Source organism: Myotis nattereri (genome assembly GCF_964212035.1).
Source record: "Myotis nattereri genome assembly, chromosome: 17".
Classification (NCBI taxonomy): Eukaryota; Metazoa; Chordata; class Mammalia; order Chiroptera; family Vespertilionidae; genus Myotis; species Myotis nattereri.
In genome coordinates this window covers 4,224,240-4,245,008 of record NC_138092.1, presented here as the reverse complement: position 1 = coordinate 4,245,008, position 20,769 = coordinate 4,224,240, and the positions used below count along the sequence as shown (strand labels likewise).

At 59.4% G+C, this 20,769-nt stretch overlaps 1 protein-coding gene across 1 annotated transcript; it reads right to left on the bottom strand.

Moving 5' to 3' along the window:
- Window positions 1-386: 386 nt before the first annotated feature.
- Window positions 387-19,244, bottom strand: OC90 (otoconin 90; the record flags this gene model as incomplete). The annotated part of the gene is made up of 13 exons (XM_081111087.1): window positions 387-880; window positions 2,572-2,678; window positions 3,217-3,388; window positions 4,225-4,341; window positions 5,380-5,433; window positions 7,068-7,142; window positions 8,197-8,247; window positions 9,047-9,175; window positions 10,822-10,934; window positions 12,761-12,935; window positions 14,643-14,699; window positions 18,512-18,599; window positions 19,125-19,244. 13 exons carry the CDS (start codon window positions 19,242-19,244, stop codon window positions 582-584), a joined length of 1,557 nt encoding a protein of 518 aa, XP_080967213.1. The 3' UTR covers window positions 387-581.
- Between the last annotated feature and the right edge of the window lie 1,525 nt (window positions 19,245-20,769).

Here is a 20,769-nt window from a genome sequence, read left to right as displayed (position 1 = left end):
GGGATAAACCCTCATTTGTGAAAACAAGCCCAGGACCAAGACGGGGTGAGTGGTGATTCTTCATTGTGGGGGCGGGGGAGACACATGCCCCCTCTCCTAGTAACTAGGATGGCAGGTGTGTTTTTAGGGCACGGACCAAAAGTGCTGTCATCTCAGCCCTTGGCGTACATCTTTGGTGAGTTATTGATGACTCATAGGTGACCTCATAAGACTGGCTGACTACGTACACTCCCTTCTATTCTTTTTTAATAGAAGAAAATTGGCTGCCAGTGATTAGGGAATAGACTCCCACACACACACACACACACACATAGTCTCTGTCCTCTTACCTTTGCAATCTATTCATGCACCAGTACCTTTTAAAAACACACAAAACCAAGGGCAGAAAAAGCACTGATTGGGTATTTATTGCATCTCCGTCGTGTGCTGCAGGAAGTGGAGCCGCACCTGCGCTACCTCCTGCAGATGGCATTCCCAGGGGAGCTGGGAGCACCACGGGCCTCTGTCCCCAGCCTCTGCTCAGAGGAGGACCAGGCCCAAGGCGCCTGGGAGCAGGGGTGCCCGGCATTTTCTCCGGGGCTCTATCTGGGGCCAGGTTGCGGCCTGGCCCCCACGGGACCGAGTGACCTCCCCAGAAACCTCCTGGTTCTCAGGTGTGCGGTGGGGGGCAGGGCCTCCGCGCTGTTCTCCTCGGAGCTGGAGCCCAGGGAGGACGCCGAAAGCCCTCCTTGCCCGCTGTCCTCGCAGGGGCGCTGGGCGCCCTGGCACTCTTGTCTGCCCGACGACTTGAGGCTCTGGTTAAAGAAGGCCGACGCCATGCACTCAGCCGCCGTCTGCTCACAGGCACAGAGCAGCTTCTCGCACAGGCTCTGGCCCACACCTTTGAGGGCGAGAACAGAGTAGCACCCTGGGCCATGGGACCACGGAGATGGAGCCCCCAGGTGGCCTCCGCCCCCCTCTTGAATCTCTGGGCGTCCAGCGCGCAGTGATGCCGCCACTGGAAATACTCTCGTCACACCAACCCGCCAAGTCTCAGACACTGGCCTTCCCAGCAGCCCAGGCACACATGTCATTTCAGCAGCAGGTGGAGAATAGGAGCAAAGTAGACACACACGAGCCTGTTTCCTGGAGCCCTCGGCCCTTCCGCCCCATCCCAGTGTCAGGACGACACGGCAGGCCTGCAACCTGCACCAGGTATGGGACACTGAGCTCAGAGCTCACAGGGTTGGGACCAGATCTCTGAAGCTCTGTGGGAGTTCAAGCTGCACATGCAGTGTCCCTGGATTCTGCGAGCCTTCAGCTGGGCACGCGAGACCTCATGGCGTGGTTGCATATCACGACAATAGTACTCTGATCTGTCACCCATGGGCTCTCGACCCACACTCAGCCCCCGGTCCCCTATAGGACAGAATCAGTGTTTCAGTCTGCGTTCCTGATCTGGTACCTGTCTATCTCCCAGCTTCACCTTCCCCCTCAGCAGTCTCCCCACCCCAGCTCTCTCTGCTGGCCAGACACAACCATATGCTGACCCTGTGCTGCCAGGAGTCCCCAAAATGCCTCGGCTTTCCTTTCCCTTTCCTTGGAACATCCACACCAGCATGGCCTTCGGAAACCTGAGATCTCACCTCACTGCTCTCCTGACTTCTCCCGTCCTCACTGCCAGACTCTGCAGGCTCCACCTCCTGTTAGCAGTATGGCATGAGATTAGGGGAGTCACTGACTTGTCTCTCTTCCCTCTAGGCTCTGAGGGACTTGAGGCAGGGATCCTGCATGCTCACTGTTTCCTAGTTACCAATGAAGGTTTGTTGGGTAAGTAGAAAATTGAAGGGATGGCGCTCCGGGCAAGTGAGAGGCATGCATGATCCTACAAGGAGGTGCATGCAGAGGAAGGAGGGGGGGGGCGACTTATGGCCCCCAGAGGCTTCCCCAGGAAAATGCAGATGAGGAAATGGAGCCAGAGAGTCGACAGGCCAGTGCTAACCCTCGCTGTGCTGTAAGAGTGATGCGCAGAGGGGGCGGTGGCAGTTTCCAGCCATCCTGCCTGAGGCCCTGAGCAGCCACAGAGGAGCGGAGCTGCAGCCTACTTGGCCCTTCAGCCAGGGCCACCATCCTGACGGGGCCCCTCGGAAGATGTCACCCGGGAAAAGGCTCTGCTTCTTAGGGAAAGGGGCCCACGGGCCTGGTGAGGCCTCGGCGTCTTAGGTCCCGATCCAGCTCATCACGGACTCTGCCTGTGTGACCTGGGTGCCTCCTGGTGCTCTGGCCTGGCCGGTTGTGAGGATGAACTCGCTCACACAGCAGGAGCTGGGAGCAGACGGCACACGGTGAGCACGCAATGCGCCCGGCTTGTGTAACGGCCCGGTGTGCACCTGGCCAGCCCTGTGCCCTGGGCGCGGACGTCGCCTCTGAACTGGACTCTCCTCAGTGGACTAGGGGTCTAATACGCGCCTCAGAGGGAAGACGTGTTGGGTCACGCGATGGATGAAAACGTGCTGGGAGAGTGTCTACGCCTGAGTGGTCATGATGCTGAGCGGGTGAGAGGATAACCCACCGGGAGGCCCACGCACTCACACTTGGGGGCGCCGTCTGCGCACATCACCGGCGGCTGGGGAAGCCTCCCGCGCCGACAGCCCAGCCTCCCCACCTGCTGCAGGCAGCAGTGGTGGGACCAGCAGCACCTACGACCAAGGAGAAGCCTTTACTGCCCAGCTCCCAGCTCCCAGCTGCCCCGGGAGCCCCTCAGGGCCTGCTTCTCCCACACCCCTACAGTGAGCCGGTGCCTCCCTCCGTGTGCACGGCTGGCTCCTACACACCATGCGTGCCGGCTCAGGCTGCGCACTGCACAGGCATCTAAAGTGAAAGTCACTCCAATTGCCCAGAATGTAAACCTTGTGGAGGAGCTCATTTCAGCGTGGCATCTCGTCACACACATCAACGAGACCCACCCTCTCTGTCGCTCATCACTGTGTTTAGAGTGACCCTCTCCAGGTGGCTGGTCTGTCAGGCTCTGCCCCTTCGTGGATGAATGACTTCAGATGAGGCCGAGCCTCAGCTGCTCACCCAGAAAATGGGCCTGTGATGTAAGGAGCCACCCGAGTGAGGTAAGGCAGGAGCAAGCTCTTTGTGGACCTCGAGTGACGGCCCAGGTGGAGGAGGGCTCTCACCTCTCCCTGCAGGCAGCATCAGCGTCATCACCTGCCACCCTCGCGCACCTACCTGTCCAGGGCGTCCCTGGGTTCGCCTCGCCCTTCTTGCCCACAGTAGCAGCCGTAAGATTCAAACTCCTCGGGGCACCGGGCTGTCAGGCAGAAGAGCATCTGCCCCAGCTGCGGCATCACCTGTGTGTCCTCCCCGGCTCCCAGGCGCAGGAAGGTGGACCTGTCACAGGCTGGGGAGAGAGGAGGACTCAGGTAGCCAGGAGTGCCAGCACGGCGTTCCCAGGAGGGCTCCACGTGGCACAGTGCGCCCCCTCCCCACTCCTGGAGACTGCCCTGTGCCCAGGCCCTGTCTGGGATGGTCGTCTTTCAGGGAGAAGTCTTCCTCACCTGGCTCTGCTCGCCCAGGCTCCTGGATACCTCCCCCGCCCCTCGGCACTGGGACTCAGCAGGGCCAAAGATGCTCTTAGGGCCAAATTTACTACTGAGCAGGACCCAGCATCCCGGGAGCTCCTGGCTGTCCCCTGAGGCTGCCTGGCTTCGCAGGTCAGCACACCTATGGGACTTGTCTTCCAGACCTTGGTTCTCTGTCTCTATTTCTGCTTTTCTCTCTCCACCCATCCTACTCCCCCTCCTCCTGTACTGGGCAAAACCCCACCTTCATAGTCTGGGTGGGAAGGACTAAGAAGACCCATCCCCCTCCCCACACACAGCTGCTTGCACAGCCCTGCATGGCGCACTGGAGGGCAGTGCCAGTGCCTCCTCTGGGTCCCGCTGCCTGGTGCTCGTGCGGGTGCAGGGCCTGCGGAGGACTATTGAGACCCAAGTGTTTTGTTCTTTCCAGGAAACTGGCATGGACGGTGCTGGTGAGCGCTGGCCCAAGGCCTGCTGTTTCCGGGCCCTGGTGCCTGCCGGCCAGCGCCCCTCTCCCAGTCTCGTCTGCCAGGGGACGTGCGGCACCTCCCGTCACAGCCACGTGCCAAGGTCAGTGCGACATGGTGGCCTTGTTAACCGCCTGACCAGAGGCTCTCAGGCCGGGAGGGCAGGCTCCTGTCTGCCTGCTGCTCACCTTGCCCAGTCGTCTCCTCGGGACCGCTTTCGCCGGATGGCACGGCCAGCCCCAGAGAGTTCATGCCGGCGGGGACCACCGTCATGCCTCCAGCTGTGGCAGCAATCTCTGCGGATCCTGAAAATGCACAACTTCACAGTCCTCATCCAAGAGGGTCCAAGAAGGGATTTGCAGATGGGCACCAGGTCAAGGCCAAAGGCAGACAGATGTTTGGGAACAAAGCACCAGACTGAGCTTGCAGACGTCAGAGCTGCGTCTCGGGGATCGGAATGCTGCGTGGGTCCCCGGTTTCCTATGATAACTGTGAAACTGACGGGCCTGGCTAGACCCTCTGGATGACATCTGGTGGGTGAGAACCGTCCCCCTCAGGCCTACCTTTGTGTCGTGTCCACACTCATGCGCCGGCCAAGTGAAGTCCCATCACAGTGTCAACAAGTGCAGGGACAAGAATGGTGGGGAAGTTAGCCCGACGCTTGGGCCACAGTCATGTAGGCAGGCAACACTGTTCCGACCCTTAGAACACGGCAACAGCTTCTGGCCATACTTGGAATGAAGTGTGAGTCTGCACCACGGCCAGCAAGGCCCTGCTCCCTCACGGGCACCCCCCTCACACGGGCACCCCGGCACCGTCTGGGTCCCCTGGCTCAGGGTCAGTCAGCCCCACCTGCCCTCTCAGCTGGAGGCAGCCGGGTCTCCATCCCCCAGGCCACGCCTCCAGCCCAGTCTGGTCCAGACCAAGGAGCACCAGTGGCTGGGCCCCACCGTCTGCTGCCCAGCCCAGTGCCCGGCCCTGGGTGAGGCCTGGGCATCGTCGTGGATACACTGGGGGAGACTGGGAGAAAGTAGCTTCAGATATTGAAAGTGCTCCCTTTACAGGGTGAGGTTGCAGCTGATGTAAATGGAAAACGAGATAGGGCTTTCTCTGTTTTTTGCAAGGCATCTCCTTAGCAGGCAAGTTTCCATTTCTTTCTATGAATGGATCAGCCTCTTAGTTCCATTTGTCTGCTCCGCGGGGCTCTACCAGTAAACTGGCTCCCTGACCGCTTCCACGTTGAATTTGGAGTCTTTTCTCCTGGGCTCTTTGGGACACACCTGAGCTAATGAGTGTAGAGGGACAGCAACTAGCCAAAGGCGGGAGCAGCTGAGCGTGCTTACCTGGAGGGGTTGTGGTCCTCGTGGCTTCAGTGCCTTCCAGGTCTTTGAGTGGTTCTGCTCCCAAAAGAGAGACAGGTAAGTGTCAACCCCAGCCTGCCCCACCTGCTCCGAGGCAGCTCCCACCCACCAGGCCCCGGGGGCCATGTGGTCTTTGCTCTGCCCCTGGCCACCGCCCGGGACAACAGCTGAGCCAAAAAGAGACTCCAGCTTCACCACCCCCTCCCCTCACACAGAGGCTTGCTGGGAAACTCAACTGCAGGTGAGTCTGTTGAAATCTCTTTTTTCAACAGAGAAAAATGTGGAAGAATTGAGTCCCTTTGCTTGCTGTGTGGCCCCAGGAAGGCTGCTGAGCCTGTTTCTCTGCGAAATGAGTTTGTTGCTTTAACAGTAGTTAAGCTCGCACTACGTTGCAGACCGAGTGATCGAGTTCCCCCAGGTTCCATGTTGGCACCCCAGCCCCCAATGTGGTGTCAGCAGGTCATGAGGGTGGGGTCCTCGTGAATAGGATGAGAGCCCTGTAAAGAGACCCCAGCGAGCTCCCGCTCCCTTCCTTCCACCTGGGAGGGCACAGCAGGAAGACGGCTGGTATCTGTCAGAAGCAGCCCTCACCAGACACCAGATCTGCTGGTGCCTCCACCTCGGACTTGCAGCCTCCAGAACTATGAGAAATACATTTCTGTTGTTTCTAAGCCACCAGTCTCTGGCATTTTGTCCCAGCAGCTGAACGGGCTAGGCTTACTATACACCAGGTACGGCACTAAGCGCTTTGCTCAGATTAACTTCATAACAACCCCATGAGTTAGTGCATGCCCTCCCTCCTTCAGCGATGAGAAAGGTGGCCTGCAGAAGAGTGAGGTCACTTGCTCAAGGTCATGGGCTAGAAAGTGGCAGACTGCAAGCCCGGGTCACCTGCCAGCAACGACCCTGGGAGCCACTTCGCTGCTGGCTGAACCACAAAGACCGGAGATGGTCACTCCTTCCAGAATGCTCTGGAAAGGAAGGAACTGCCTGAACTGTCCGAGATCAGGATTATGCTGGTGTGATGTGACCGTCAGGCTTAGACGTGCACTGATGGGACGCAGATGCTCCAGCCAAGGGTCTGAGGTGTCTGCGCTGGGGCAAAGTGCACGGATTCAGAGGTAAAGGGATCCACGCTGTGCCCCAGGCAGACGACTCTACGACTTGGAGCTTTTCCTTTACCTGTAAAATGGGGGTGAAAATGGGCCTCCCAGAACCAGGGAGAATAACTAGAGAATGTTGTACGCAGGGGCATAGACACATGCTACCACATCTGCCCTTTAACCATTCTCAGTAACGAGTAGATAGTCATTACCAGTGATTTTTCTTAGTAATAAAGTATCCATGGTTATTAATCACAAGCCAAGTAAAGGGTTAGGACAGCTTTCTCCATCTTAGTATTTCTTGGCTTAGTATTTTAGGTAACGGGCTGTTCTCCGCGAGTCACTGACAGGTAATGGGAAGAAAACAAGGCTTAGCCTCACGCCGGGGGTCAGAAACCAGAACAAATCGCTTGCTGGATGACTTGGAACTTGAACCCCCAGGGCCTCAGTTTCCTGTATTATTTGCAAAGGGTTATAGTAATTTCCTCTGGGCTCTAAACACGAGTATGCATTTAGGTGGCGTTTCTCCGGGATTCTGTGCTGTCCTCTGAAGGTCCCTCTACTTACCTGTCCTGGAACGAGTGGTCAGCTGACTCGTCCTGGGGGGCGTGGCCAGCTGGTCAGCTCTGGTGTCAGCAGACACTGTGAAGAGAAATCAACCGATTGTCAGTCAGTGATCAGTTACCAGTCCAGCTCAGCACCTTGGCCAGGCCAGGATCACCTGCAAACAAAACGGGTTTGGGAGCTGAGCGATAAGGAGAGAAGGCCCACAGCCATCTGATCAGGGAGTAAGTTGTCCACTCATTGGTGCTCAATTCTGTTCCCATTCAGTGGGTGAGGGGCCAGATTGGAGTCAGTCCTGTGTTCAGAGAATCCAGCAAATGGGAGGAAGAGCCAGCATTGGGCCTGATGGACCAAGTCCTTGTGGGAAGGCAGCCTGAGAGGGAGTTGCTTCCTGGAGTAAAGGGAAGACCCACTGGAGGCCTCGAATCCCAGCCCTACCACTCGGCTTTGTGTCCTGGACAACCTCCTTCTCCAGCTCAACATGAAGGTTACAGCAGTTACTTCCTAACGCTGTGTGAGCATTAAGGGGGTTATACATTCTGAGCAAGCTGTCTAGTGTCCTGCATGTGCCTTGATGGTATGTGCTGATTTTTAAAGTTCCACTGGAATTTCTGGAAGAAGATGCCAGCCCAGAATCTTCCCACGCTCTCCATCATGTAATCCTCTGCCACCCTGAAGTCAGGTGTCATCATCCCTTTCCAGGGGATGGCAAACTAGGGGCTGGCCCCTGACCTGTTTGTGTAAATAAAGTTTTATTGGCACACAGCCACAGCCATGCAGTGATGGATCGTCTACGGCTGCTTTCCTGCTACAGTGGCAGAACAGTCGCTGTAGCAGAGATCCTGTATGAAAACATTTACTGTCTGGCTCTTCACCGAAAGTTTGCTGAGCCCTGCTTTGTGCAAGGGTGCAGAGGTTGCACCACGCTCCCAAAGTCGCACAGCTCAAAGCGGGGGAGGCAGGATTCGACCCCACATCTGCCCGACTCCAACACATCATCACCTCATCGCATGATGGGGACCACACTTCCTCACCAGCTGTCCCACCTGCATCTGAGGGGAGGTCATTGCAGCTAGTCCAATACTACAGTGGAAATGTGGGCATTGGGGCCGCACGCCTGTCCCTGACTCACCTTCTCCTGAGAGGGCCGCCAGGCCGGCGTCTGTGGGCTCCACAGGTTCCACTGAAAAAGAGCCCCAGCAGCAATGAGTGACAGACACTGTCCACACCACCTCCCAAGGGTCTCGGCCCAGAACGGGCTGGGTGGGGACTGCGGGGCCCAGGGAGGGGCTGTGCCGGGTGCTGCCGGGGAAGGGCTGCTCCTCTGCCTGAGGGTCCCCCACCTCCTCCAGCTCCCAGAACGCAGGTGCCAACCAGGCCCCAGCTCAGAGGGACTCCAGAGGCTCTGGGTTCTGGAGAGGGTGACATGAGCACAGGCTGTGACTGTGAAAGGGCTGCAGAGCCGAAGGACTGAGTGTGGTGCCCTGATTGAGAAAACCTCTGTTCTAAGGGGAGGCAGGTGCAGAGGACAAAGACGGCTGGGCTCGGGAGACCTGGAGACGCAACTCACCCCACACACATGCACACACCATGTCACACGTGTGCGCCCAGACATCCACCACCCACACCCACACCAGCTCCCTCTTCACCAAGCCCTGCAGGACTATTTCTGAGAGAGACCCCAGCTCAGGAAACAGGGGACGCTCTGGAGGTGCACCTTGAACTTCCCACCCCCAGGCACCCCTGGTGTTGGGGCTGGGAGAGCGTGGGAACTTTGGTGAACATATCTGACCCCTCAAATCCGGGGAGCAGCTGCCTCCCGAGGAGGCCTGACCTCTGGGCAGGAGGGCTGTCAGCTCCTGCCTGCGGGCTGTGTGTGGAATGTGAGGAGGTGCTGGACTTGGCTGCTGAAGCATGAGCACCCACGCCAGCCCCTGCCCCACTGCCAGCCCAACATGGACCAGGGGCCAGGTGCTTCCTACCCGCAGGTGGCGCCAGGCAGAAGGCGGGGTCCAGCAGGTTCAGGGAGGAGTTGATGGTGGCCTGGGCCAGGCACTCGATGGCAGCCTTGTCGCAGGTGCACAGCAGGTGCTCGCAAGGGTCCCGGGACTCTGCACAGACCAAGGGCAAAGCCACTTGGAATCCCAAGAGGCAATGCAGACGCCGAGGCTGAGCTCCCGACCTGCCCGCCCAAACCCTGCACCCCCCGCAAGTGTCCCCCTCCTCGGTGCGGGTCCCGCCTGGGCCAGGCGCCCTCCTTCACTCACACCCCACCCGTCGGGCCCTCTACGGGCTCTGCTTTCAATGAAACTCTTTCGAGTCGGCCACGTCTGCCCATCTCCGCCTCGCTCTCCCGGGCCACCCCTCCCCTCTCCCTTGGGTTACGGGGGGGGCCTGCTGACTCCTCTCCCTGCCTCTGCCCGGCTGAGCGTCTGTTCTCCCAGGAGTCAGGACAATTCTCTGAAAGCTCAGGTCACACCATCACACACGTCTGTGCTTGTGTTCCGAACCTCCCACCTCAAAGTCAAAGCCACGGATCCCGCTCCCTCTCAGACCTCCTCTCCGCCCTCACCCCTGTCCTGACTCACGGGCCTCCATTCCTCAAGCACCAGGCCCCTGAGCCTCAGGGTCCCGGGGCCGTACCACCGTCCACACGGCTCTTCTCCCGGATGCGCCGCGCCCGTCTCTGCTCAACTGTCACCTTCTCTTGACCTTCCTACTTCAACAGGGCCCCCACCCCGCCTCCCAGGCCTTTCCCTGACTCCATATCCCCCACATCTCCCGTCACTAATAGATGGTATCATTTGTCTTTGGTGTTGCAGCGTCTGACAACCATGATAAAATTCCAGAATGCCAGGGTGTCCCCAGTGCCTAGACATGTCTTGGACTTGGGTAGGTGCTTAGCTCCTATCAGTTGAATGAATGAGTGAATGAGTGAATGAATGAGTGAATGAATGCTTTCAGTGTTCACTGTGCCTCTCTCACATCCTGGAAGCTCGTATTCCAGCTCATCCACGCCATCACCGGGACTGTGGAGCCGGCCCCACCTGGACTCAAACCCTGGCTCTGCCACTTTGCACTGATGGGACTTTGCACAAGTTATTCCCTTTCTCTGCGCGCCCCTCTCCCGGTCTGAGAGCTGGGATGAGGCCCCGTGTGCCAGGTTCTTTAGAAGATGGGGCTGCTGTGAGCAAAGCGTCTGGCACCTGGGAGGCATCGGAGAGGGCGACTCCGAGATGCACCGCCAACGCGCCTGCCCCTCTGCTCCCGCTTCCCTGTGCCTTTCCCTGCGCTGCTGCTGCTGCCGCCCGGAGACTGAATAAGGTGCCCGGGTGCCCCAGCGAGCAGGGTGGGCAGCTGGTGCTTACAGCACCCACCACGGCCTCTGCACCCAGAGTCCCTCCCTCCACGCCCACCACTGCGTCCTTACCGTCCACCAGGCCCAGCTAACTGCTCTGGGAGCGTTCATTCCCATAACTCTCCGAGGCAGAGTCTCCCCCCCCCCCCTCCCTTAGCCGTTCAGAGGAGGCAACCATCGCCCCACTGGTGCTCAGGCAGCAGCCTGCCCCTCCCAAGGCCCCTGGGTTGCAACACGTGAAAATTGCAAATCCGACAACCTGCTGAGTAGCTTGTGTCAACTCGGAAAGCACGCGCTGCACCTCTGCGGTGCAAGGGAGAGGCCGTGAGCCCGTGGCCTGTCCAGACAGGTCTCTCCATGGTCCCCTCCCCGCCAGCCCCCGGCACCTGGGATGCTCACCACACGTGATCTTCTTGCTGGCGCAGTTGACATCTGTGCTCACCCTGGTGGCGTCCTGGACACAGTCCATCTCAGCCGCCTCCTCGTGGCACCGGCGGTGCTGGAAGCAGCAGCTGGGGGTGGGGGAGGGTCAGGAGGGAGGCAGGCAGCCTGCCGTCACCGGTGCCTCCCGATGGTTCCAGCGGGGTCTGTCTCAGACACAGGCACTCACACATGCTCACACGCTCACACTCACACACGCTTACACTCACACAAGCTAACACACATACACACACACATGCACGCTCACACACACGCTCACACCCACACATGCACGCTCACACACACGCTCACGCACGCACGCTCACACCCACACATGCACGCTCACACACACGCTCACACCCACACGCATGCACGCTCACACACACGCATGCACGCTCACCCACACGCTCACACACACAATACTGGAAGTATGTGGCCTGTGCAGCAGGTTCTGCTCTTATCAGGAGCCTTTAGGTTTGCGGGACTGAGACGTAGGCTCTGTAACTTGCCAAGGTCAAGGCTGATCCCAGTCTCCTGAGCCTCAGCGTGGTCGGGGGCACGGACACCCAGGACATCGATGGAAAGAAGAAAAACTATACAGGCAGCTGATGACCTTGGGCAAGTTACTAAGTTCCTCACACAGCACAAGAATTGGGGGATTCCATAGGGACCCCACCCAGCCTTCGGCCCTCCGCAGGCCGCAGCAGTTATTTCTGCAATCTGGCGGCAAGTTCAAGGTGCAGTAGCCCGCCCTCCAGGAGCCTGGAGCCCGTCCCCGCCAGCTGAACTGTGGAACACAATTGGAGCTGATCGTGACCCAGAATTCTGCCAGTTTGCCGCCCTTCGTGCTGTGATCATTCTTTTTGGGTTGGTGACGAATTACCGCTTCATTTCTCTGACTTGTAGGTTTGCGGGTGTGTTAATAATTAAAGGAAGCGCTAAGGGAGGACCCGGAAGGAAAGTGTTCCCAGAAATGGCCCTGGCACCGTGCCCGGGCAGAACCTGCTCCCCCTCCTGAAAGTCAGGGAGCTGGCTCCGGGCCGGCCCCCTCCTGGCCCTGGAACAGGCAACTGCCCTTCTGGTCCAGTGACCTGCACCCTCTCGGAGATCTGCAGACGGGACAGGTCTGTGTTTTAATTCCAGAGCCATTAGTCCTTGTCGATCACGGACATGTCACTGTCTAATCAATTCATTTTTCATCTCTGAGAAGCAATCGGAAGTTGACCCCCTCGTCATGGGTTAATTTACTGAGCTGCATGTGCCAGGGGCTGCGGGTACAAATACACATGCCTGAGCCGACCCTCCCTCTTGCGGGCACTTCTATTGTCCCCACATCCCCCTGGGCTGGCCCCTCTCCGAGGCGGAGGGGGCGGGGGCGGACTCTGTTTATGTTAAGCACAGGTCTCGTATCGGTGGTGTTTGCTACATGTCTGTGAAACTGAATTCATCGTCGCTTTACCCTGGTGGCCAGGACTGTCCTGAATTAAAAAGATTCTCACGTTCTACGCTGAAGAGCCCCGGGATGGCTTGTTAAGCCCAGGCTCCCGGTTCTAGCTCGGGGTGTCTGGCTCGGGGTGTCTGGCTCGGGGTGTCTGGCTCAGGGTGTCTAGCTCGGGGTGCCCGGTCGGCAGGGCGGGAGGGCCTCTGGGCTGCCTGTGAGCAAGTAGCCAGGTGGCCCTGTGCAGCGGACCCACACGATGAGAAACGAAAGGAAAGGTTTGCCAATCGGGCCTGACACAGGCTCTCCAGAACTCCCTGGGACGCGAGCAGATCACAGATTAACTGCAACGTAGAGAGGAGGAAAGCAGTCGCCGTGGTGAGTCACAGAACCGAGACACCGCCTGACCCCGTCCGGGAGCTTTCTGTGCGTGCGCCCCGCCCAGGCCCAGCCAGGCCGCCGCTCCCGGCTCCTGCTCACCTGTCCGACTCGTCCACGGGCAGCCCTTCCATCTCGAACCGGCAGGCGCAGCCATAGTCCTCCAGGTCCCGGGGGCAGAGGCCAGCCACGCACCGCAGGCCACCCACGAACTGCAGCAGCGCGGGGAAGCTGGTGAAGACGGCCTGCAGCCAGGTGAAGTGGGAGCCCAGGCAGTCTGCGGAGGGAGCGCAGGGCGGGCGCTGGGGCAGCGGCCAGGAGGAGCGCCCCCCCTCGCCCCGGGCGCCCTGCAGCTTGAGCTGATAGTGTCTCCTCAACCTACGAGCACCTGCTGTGGACTCAGGACTGTGGGGGACCGTTAAAGCGAGGCCGGCTGATAATCCAGGGCCCCTGCTGGCTGCCCACCTCACAGCCGTTAGCCCTTCTCCCCAGGTCCCTGCAAGGTCACACGATCACTCTCAGCTGGTCGTGGGCATCCCATGCTTCCAAGGTGGGCTGGGGCTGAGCATGGAGCCCGGATCTGGCCCAGACAGCGTCAGGGAAGTCTGTTAGAGGCGTGGGTTGTGGGCTCGATCCCAAGTTGGGGGCGTGCGGGAGGCAGCTGATCAATGACTCTCTCATCATTGATGTGATTGACGTTTATCTCTCCCTCTCCCTCTCCCTCTTGGAAATCAATAAAAATACATATTTTTAAAAATGCTTTTGCAAAGAAAACTTGCAAGAAAATGGTGTCCAGTGCTTTGGCTCTAAACCTCATGCCCACCCCGTCTCCACTCTGGCATTCTGACTGCAGGGCTGTTAAGGGCTAAGTGGGGTGATCCCACCTCACTGAAGTGCAGGAGTCGCACGAGGGAGCTGGGGGGGTGGGCGGCGCGGAGCATCTAGAGTTGCCCATAAGGACCAGTTCCACCCAACTGTTCCAGCTGCCTCCTACCTCATGAATCGCCCTCCCATGTTTCATTTCCACATGCCCTCATCCTAGACACGAAGAAATGTAACACCCTCAACAAAGAAGATAAATGGAAAAAAGCATGAATGACTCTATGCTGATGGAAAAAGCCACTCTACGATTCTGTGGCCCAGCCAGTGTGGTTCAGTGGTTGAGCATCAACCCAGGAACCAGGACGTTGCCGGTTCGATTCCCGCTCAGGGCACATGCCTGGGTTTCGGGCTTGATACCCAATAGGGGGCATGCAGGAAGCAGCCAATCAATGATTCTCATCATTGATGTTTCTATCTCTCCCTCTCCCTTCTTCTCTAAAAATAAATAAAAACATGACAAAAGAAAAAAGATGGGTGTGTGTTTCCATAAACTTATTTAACAACATACAGGGCGCCTGCGCTCAGTCACACGCACTGGCAGGCGCAGCCGCATGCCCAGCGCTAACCCAGCAGCAGCTCAGCATCTGTGGCTCGTGTCCGCCACAGTATCATCTGATGTTTTAGTAATTTCGTGATCAGTGAGAGGAGCCACTGTGAAGATTGACAGCTGCTTGATTGATAGCTCTGTTATTGATAAATGGAAGACTAGATGCCCTTTGCAGTTCTTAGGCCTCATGTGTCATTGTTAGTTGGGGAGAGAAGATGAGATGACTTGGGAGGAGGTTACTCAGCTCTGGACCAAGGAGGATGTCCAGCCCTGTGGCCTTGGACAAGTCACTGAACTTCCTTAGACTCAGTTTCCTCTCCTGTAAAACGGGCCTACCATTCGCCTCCTGGCCAGGCTGAGTCAGGACTGACCTCTGAAGCTACTCTGAGGCACCCGCAAGACAGATACCACCTCCCCGCTCAGCACCTGGTCCCACTGTGGGCACCCCGAGGGCGGAGACCAAGGTCATTTCCTTAGATTCCTCCCCCACACACGTGTGCTCTGACACCTGGGCCGGGGAGGAGGGGGTGAAAAGCCATTTCAGATTGAACTTACCAAAAATTTCGGTCGCGCTCTCCACATTTTTGAACATCCCATTGAAGAGTGTGGCATCTAAGTGGAAGGAAGAGAAAAATAATGATGGAGCCGTGGTTTCTCCTGGTCCCTGTGCAGGCCCTGGGTGAAGAGGAGCTAAAACCCTTTCTCTAAAGATTTGACCTTGGGCTAACTTCTAGTAACACTGGTTGTCATGGAGACCTGATGAGATGAAACGGGGCCTCTGTTACTAGGCAACATTGCTCAGTGATTTAACAACAACACAAAGGGGCCCCTGGATGGCAGGGTGGCCGGGACTGGCGGGAACTAGGGGTGAACGCCCCTCTGGGCAGCCTAGGAGTGGCAGCCACGCAGCGGTCACGGGAGACACGGACTCCTGTGGAGAGTGAAGCTTCTAGGCAGAGGGTCCAGGCTGCTCCACCGGCGCCCAAGCCCTGCCCCTGAGCCGCCCCCGGGGCCCCTGGACTATGCGGTCACTGCCGGACTGCTGCCCCTGAAGAGGGCCAGCTGCGGGCCTGCGGGCTCACTGCCTCCCGGCCTCGACCCTCCTGAGAGCCAGTGTGGCCTGAGAGTGTAACGGTCACCTAACCCCTCCTGGCGGGCGTGGCACTGCCCATGGGGACCATGCCGTGAGGAGGGAGGCCATGGTCATGGGCTCTGGTGGGACTCATCACTTCGATTGCAGGGGATCTCACACACACAACCTGGTGACTCGGCTGCCGCGCCGCCCCCCCCCCCCTCGCCAGGTGGGCAGTGAGCCTCCCGCCCAGCGCTGGCATCAGAGCTCACCGCACCCTTCCTCAGCGAGGGCCGCGGGAGCCCCTCCCAGAGAAGCCGTCACCACCCACCAGCAGGAAACGGAACGTGTGGGTCCTCCCCCGGGAACGTGCGGACCCTCCAGTCCCCGTGAGGCACCATCTCCCGATGGCTCTGCCTCCGGGAGATCCGAGCTCAACCTGAAGCTAAAGCACAGCTACCCCCTGACCCCCTAACCCTCTGACCCCCTAACCCCGACCCCCTGACCTCCTGACCCCCTAGCCTGACCACTAACTCCTTTCTCCTGGTTCACCCTCGGCAGACATTTATCTGCTGATGGGAACTTCCTTAGCGCTTCGTCTCAAAGGAGAGGCCCATGGCGGGCAGAGTGCAGGCTCCTGCGGAGGGAGAGCCTTTCTCGTCCCACTCCATCCCTCTGCTGCCGGCGTCCAGCAGGAAGCGGCTCTCGGAGGGCTCATTGGGGGTCATTTCTCTGCCAAGACCCCAGACAACCTCCTGCCCGCTAGTCCCCAGGGAAAGGTCAAGGGACACTCACTGAGGTTTTTTGAGAGTCCCGGAGGCAGCTCGTGCGGACGGTGCGGGGTGTCCAGAGGGTGGCTCCCTGCGGGGGGGAGAGGGGGGTATGAACGTGCCGGCCCGCTGGCTGGCGGAGGCCGGGGTGGCGGCCAGGACCGGCCAGGACGGCAGCAGGATGCACGCAAACCCGATCCGGTGCGTGTTTCCCTGGCGCCCGCCCTGCGCTGGGTGTCCTGGCGGCGCTTGAAGGAAACAACGCAGGTTCCCCAGCAGGAGGCGCTGGGGACTTCAGTTCCATCTGAGCTCGTATCTCAGAGCCCATGGAATCGCTGGGTGCATTCGGCCCAACGGCCTCAGCAGCTATTAGAGAGCTTACCCGCCAGCAGCTAGAATACTCCAGCCGCCACCGTGAAACATGGCCCGCTCGCCCACGTGGCTCAGTGGTTGAGCCTCGACCTATGAACCAGGAGGTCACTGGTTTGATTCCCAGTCAGGGCACATGTCCAGGTTGCGGGCTCGATCCCCAGTAGGGGGCGTGCAGGAGGCAGCTGATCAGTGATTCTCATCATTGATGTTTCTCTATCTCTCCCTCTCCCTTCCTCTCTGAAATCAATAAAAATATATTTTTAAAAATATTGCCGGCTCCTTGACAATTCCTTCGCCGGCATTCCTTTGTGCAGCTGGCCACAGGGACCCTGTTCCAGAGGGTGGAGGGGACCCCGTTACTGACAGGTGCTAACGGGGTGCTGGCCCCCGGCACGCACGCTCCTCCCTGCTTTCAGGATATCGGCGCCCACACATCTTCATTAGCAGCCTACAGAGTCACCCTGGATTTTAAACTGTTTATCTCGGAGGCCTGGGCTGGTGCACTCAGTGCAGAGGGGTGGGGGAGGGGGGACGGAAGGCCAGAAGGAACACGAGGAGGAACTTCACCAGAATAATGCTCCCGATTCAGTAAAAGGTGGCCATGAGCAAAGCTGACTCACATGCAGACTGTTCCTGGCTTCCTTCTGCACACAGCACCCCATCCGCCCTCTGCCCATGCTGTGAGGCAGGTATTGTCATCATTAGCATTTTATAGACAACTAGAGGCCTGGTGCATGAATTTCATGCAGGGGGTGGGGGTGTCTCTCAGCCCAACCTGCGCCCTCTCACAATCTGGGACCCCTCGGGTAGGGTCCCTAGGCCTGGTCAGCGATCAGGGTCTATCGGGGCTTTCCTTCCCCAAGCTGCCAGCAGCTGGCTCCACCCCCGCCACTGCCACTGCTTGGCATCTGTGCCGCACTGTCCCGCCCCTCCTCCCCGCCACCGGGCACCTCCCTCTGTGGGCGACAGGTGTGGGGTGTGATCGCTTGGCTGGCCTGGGCTTCCCTCTGCGGGGAGATTGCTGGCCAGCCCTGCACACCCACCACAGCCGGTGGCCTGGGCCTCCCTCTGCGGGGTAATCATGGGGTGATGGTGGGGCCCCCTGACCAATTGCATTGCACCCGCCTTGGCTGGCCTGGTGCCAGTGCGTGTCATAGAGCGTTCGGTCGTTCGGCTGATTTGCATATTACGCTTTTATTATTGCAGGTGAGACTGAGACCCACTGACCACAGGCTTTCCTTGATCCGGCCCCTGCCTCGCTCTGCCCAACCATCTCCTACTTGAACCAGCAGCTTGTCGAGGTGGCTGATCCTCTCTGCCTAGAAAGAAGGTCTGGGTAGAGTCTGGGAGGGTCTGGACCTGAGGAAGACTTCGAGTCTTACATAGAGGTGATGCTGTAATTTCAACTGACAAGCTTCTGGGTAACCAGCAACCTCTCGTACCGTCCGCTGACTTGGGTCGTGGTCAAAGTAAACTACCAGTGATGTTTGTGGATCCCCTCGCCTCACCCTCACTGCCTTAGAGGGGAGGGTGTGCTGGTCGAGTTTGCCTGAAGTTGGGAACGGACGGAGAAGGCCCAGATACAGGCTGACCTCGGTTACGACAGTGCCCAGCCCGCCGTGGGAGGAGGGACGTGGGCGAGGTGGGCTGGGTGTTGAGAGCGACACAAACGTGCGAATGAGAAAGAACATTAGTCGGCGCTGAAGACTCAGCTTCAAAACCAAGACTCCCAGGGGAGCTGTTCCCCAGCTGCCAAGAAATTACTCCGACGACCGGGTTTTGGTGGCACAGGACCAAGTTTAGAGCGGGGGGGGGTGCAAGTTCTCACCTTGCACACTGGCCATACCTACAAAAGTGGGGAGGACGGGGTGCGAGGCCGCTCCAAGGACAGCCGCACAAGGGACAGCGGGCCTTGAGCACAGGGGCAAGGGGCAGGGGTGCTCCCGGGCGGAGAGCAGATCGCTCACCGGCCACCTGGCCTGTGCTCCCGGGCTCCCCACCTCGCCTTCCATGCCGTATGCAGCCAGCATGCTCCGAGCGGTCAGTTGCATCAAACCTACAGCTTCTCATGCACGCTTGCTGTCCATCACTCACTAGGCAAGGGGATGACGCAGGCAGGAGCAGGTCAGATGCAATTCGACAATCGGTCCCAGGGATCAGGTTAAGTTATCACACGCTAAGCTGCAGGCGGCATGAATGCCAACACTCACCCGCACCCGCGGCCATCAGCATGCCGATGAGGAGAAGCGCGGCCATCATGGAGCCCAGGACGGACTGAGGCGGGACAGGAGCAGCCTCCTGGGAGAGAAGCCGGGGGTGAGCGGGGGGGTGACGAGTCTGCTTCCCGAAACCCCCGAAATAAGAACCCACGGGGGCCCTTGTCCCACAGGCAGTGAGGGCCAAGGAGAAAGCCTGAAAGGCGTCTGGTCCCAGCTTTGCCCCTAACTAACACTATGCCACCAAAGAGACTCAGTCTACCGTCTGTAAAATGGAAACTTAATGGGTGCTCCTTGAGGAAACATCTCGTTCATTCGTTCGTTCATTCCACGGCCACTCGTTGTGTGGCAGGGATCCTGGGCCGCAAGGTGAAGCTAGCACGCCTCACCTGTGCCGTGTTTACCGGCCCCCGGCAGGAGGCAGCTGAGCCGGCGCTCCGCTTTGACTGGGCCAGCTGAGCTGTACTTGACCCGCATGTGACGCCCCGCCGCATTCCTGTGCCACACTGTTCAGCAGGCCTGCGCCTTCACACCAGCATCCGTGACACGCAGAAACCTGGCCATGGAGCGACGGCGCTGCCTGCTAGCCAGCTATGCTCCCTCTTGCCTCCTTGCCTTGGCTTAAGAGCGATTTGAACACTTTGTTGCTGTCCCGGGGGTCAGAGAGCTGTGCCTCGGGCTGCCATGGGGGAAGGGCCAAGGTGGGCAGGGTCCAGGAACCACCCATGTCCGTCACCGCTGCCCTGTGCTCAGATCAGCAGTTAACCCTGGTGGGTGCCGCCTGCACTCAAGCAGGTCAGCCATGCGTTTCCCCGGGAAGGAAAAAAACCTTACAGGCCAGAGGGGTTTTAAATGATTTTAACTCCTGGGGGTGTTACTCCTTAATGTCAGACGGAGGATGGTTAAGCATGGCTATTCTGTGTTAGAGTGTGTTTTAGGACCAAGTGTGATAAGACAGTGTGATCATGTGATCATGTGACCCCATGGCACATCGGGCTGCTGGGGACAGCCATCCAAGTCACACACACACTGGGCCAGAGTGAGGCACTGAGCCAGCAAGGAGGGGCTGAAACGCAGCCTGAGCTCAACTCTCAGCTCGCCCCCTGCAGGGCTGCACAACCGGCGGGGTGGGGGGCCGGGGTGGCACTGCCTCCTATTTGTCCTCCCAGACGAGGAGGCTGCCCTGTCCCCAGGGTCCTGCATAGGCGCCCAGAGCTGTGGGGGCCACTCCGCCTGGAGTGCGGGGCTTGGTACTGAGGAAGGCGTTTCCGAGGAGGAGGCATCGGTAGGCTGTGGGATCCCCGAGGCTGCCCCGGGGCCTAGCACAACCTGGTGGCTGTAAAATAAACGTGGGCTGAACAAATGCAAAGGGTAAGGTGCGCCCGGCCGGAGTGGCTCAGTGGTTGAGTGTTGAGCTATGGACCAGGAGGTCATGGTTCAATTCCCAGTCATCTGTGACACCCACTTGGCAGGCCCACGGCACAACCCCCGGCTGAGCCAAGAAAAGGGCAACTGGGGCAGCCCCAGCAGTGGTGAGGGAGCCCCGATGGGACAGGCGCACTAGGGTCCAGGGGGACACGGCCAGGGCTGCCCCCTCCTGGGCACCCAGCACCCCCCGTGGCCAGGTCAGGGGCTCTGGGTGGGACTGTGTCCACCTGGAGGAAAGATGCCTTTTCCTAGTTTGCAGAGGAAGCCGCTGGGCTGCCAGTGGCCCTGGGGGAGAAGCAGGTGGGCAGTGCTGTCCTGCGGGACTGAGGGGCTCAGGCCTCGCCTTGGTCTGCACACCCCGAGCCCCGCAGTGTGGGGAGGCCCTAGAGCGGGGCCTGTCCGCGGGCCACACCCGGGTGGGGCTCAGGCTCTGCCCTCACCCGGCCCCGAGCCAGGCGTGGAAGCTGCCTGCAGCGCGTTCTGTGACGGTAAATGTCCACTTGGTGGTGCCTCATGGGGCGTCGGGAGGTTAAGGGGCTAAGCCTGGTACATGTGGCGCGTGCCTGGCGCAGGGGGAGCTGGGGAAGGCCGGCCATGATGCAGGATCCATTCCCACTCCCGGCGCCGGGGGTGAGGGGGGGGGTGTGGGGGGGGGGGGGAGTGATCGCAGGGCCTTGTGATGGTGCCCCAGTGAGTTCACCTGGGGGTGTTTCCCTGGCATTGCAGCTGCTCGAACAAGGGCTTGGGGCGCCCTGGGTTGCTGGCTACACCCGGGAGCAGCGCCGGGTCTCAGACACCCCTGGGAGCAGCCCTCCCCACGCCCC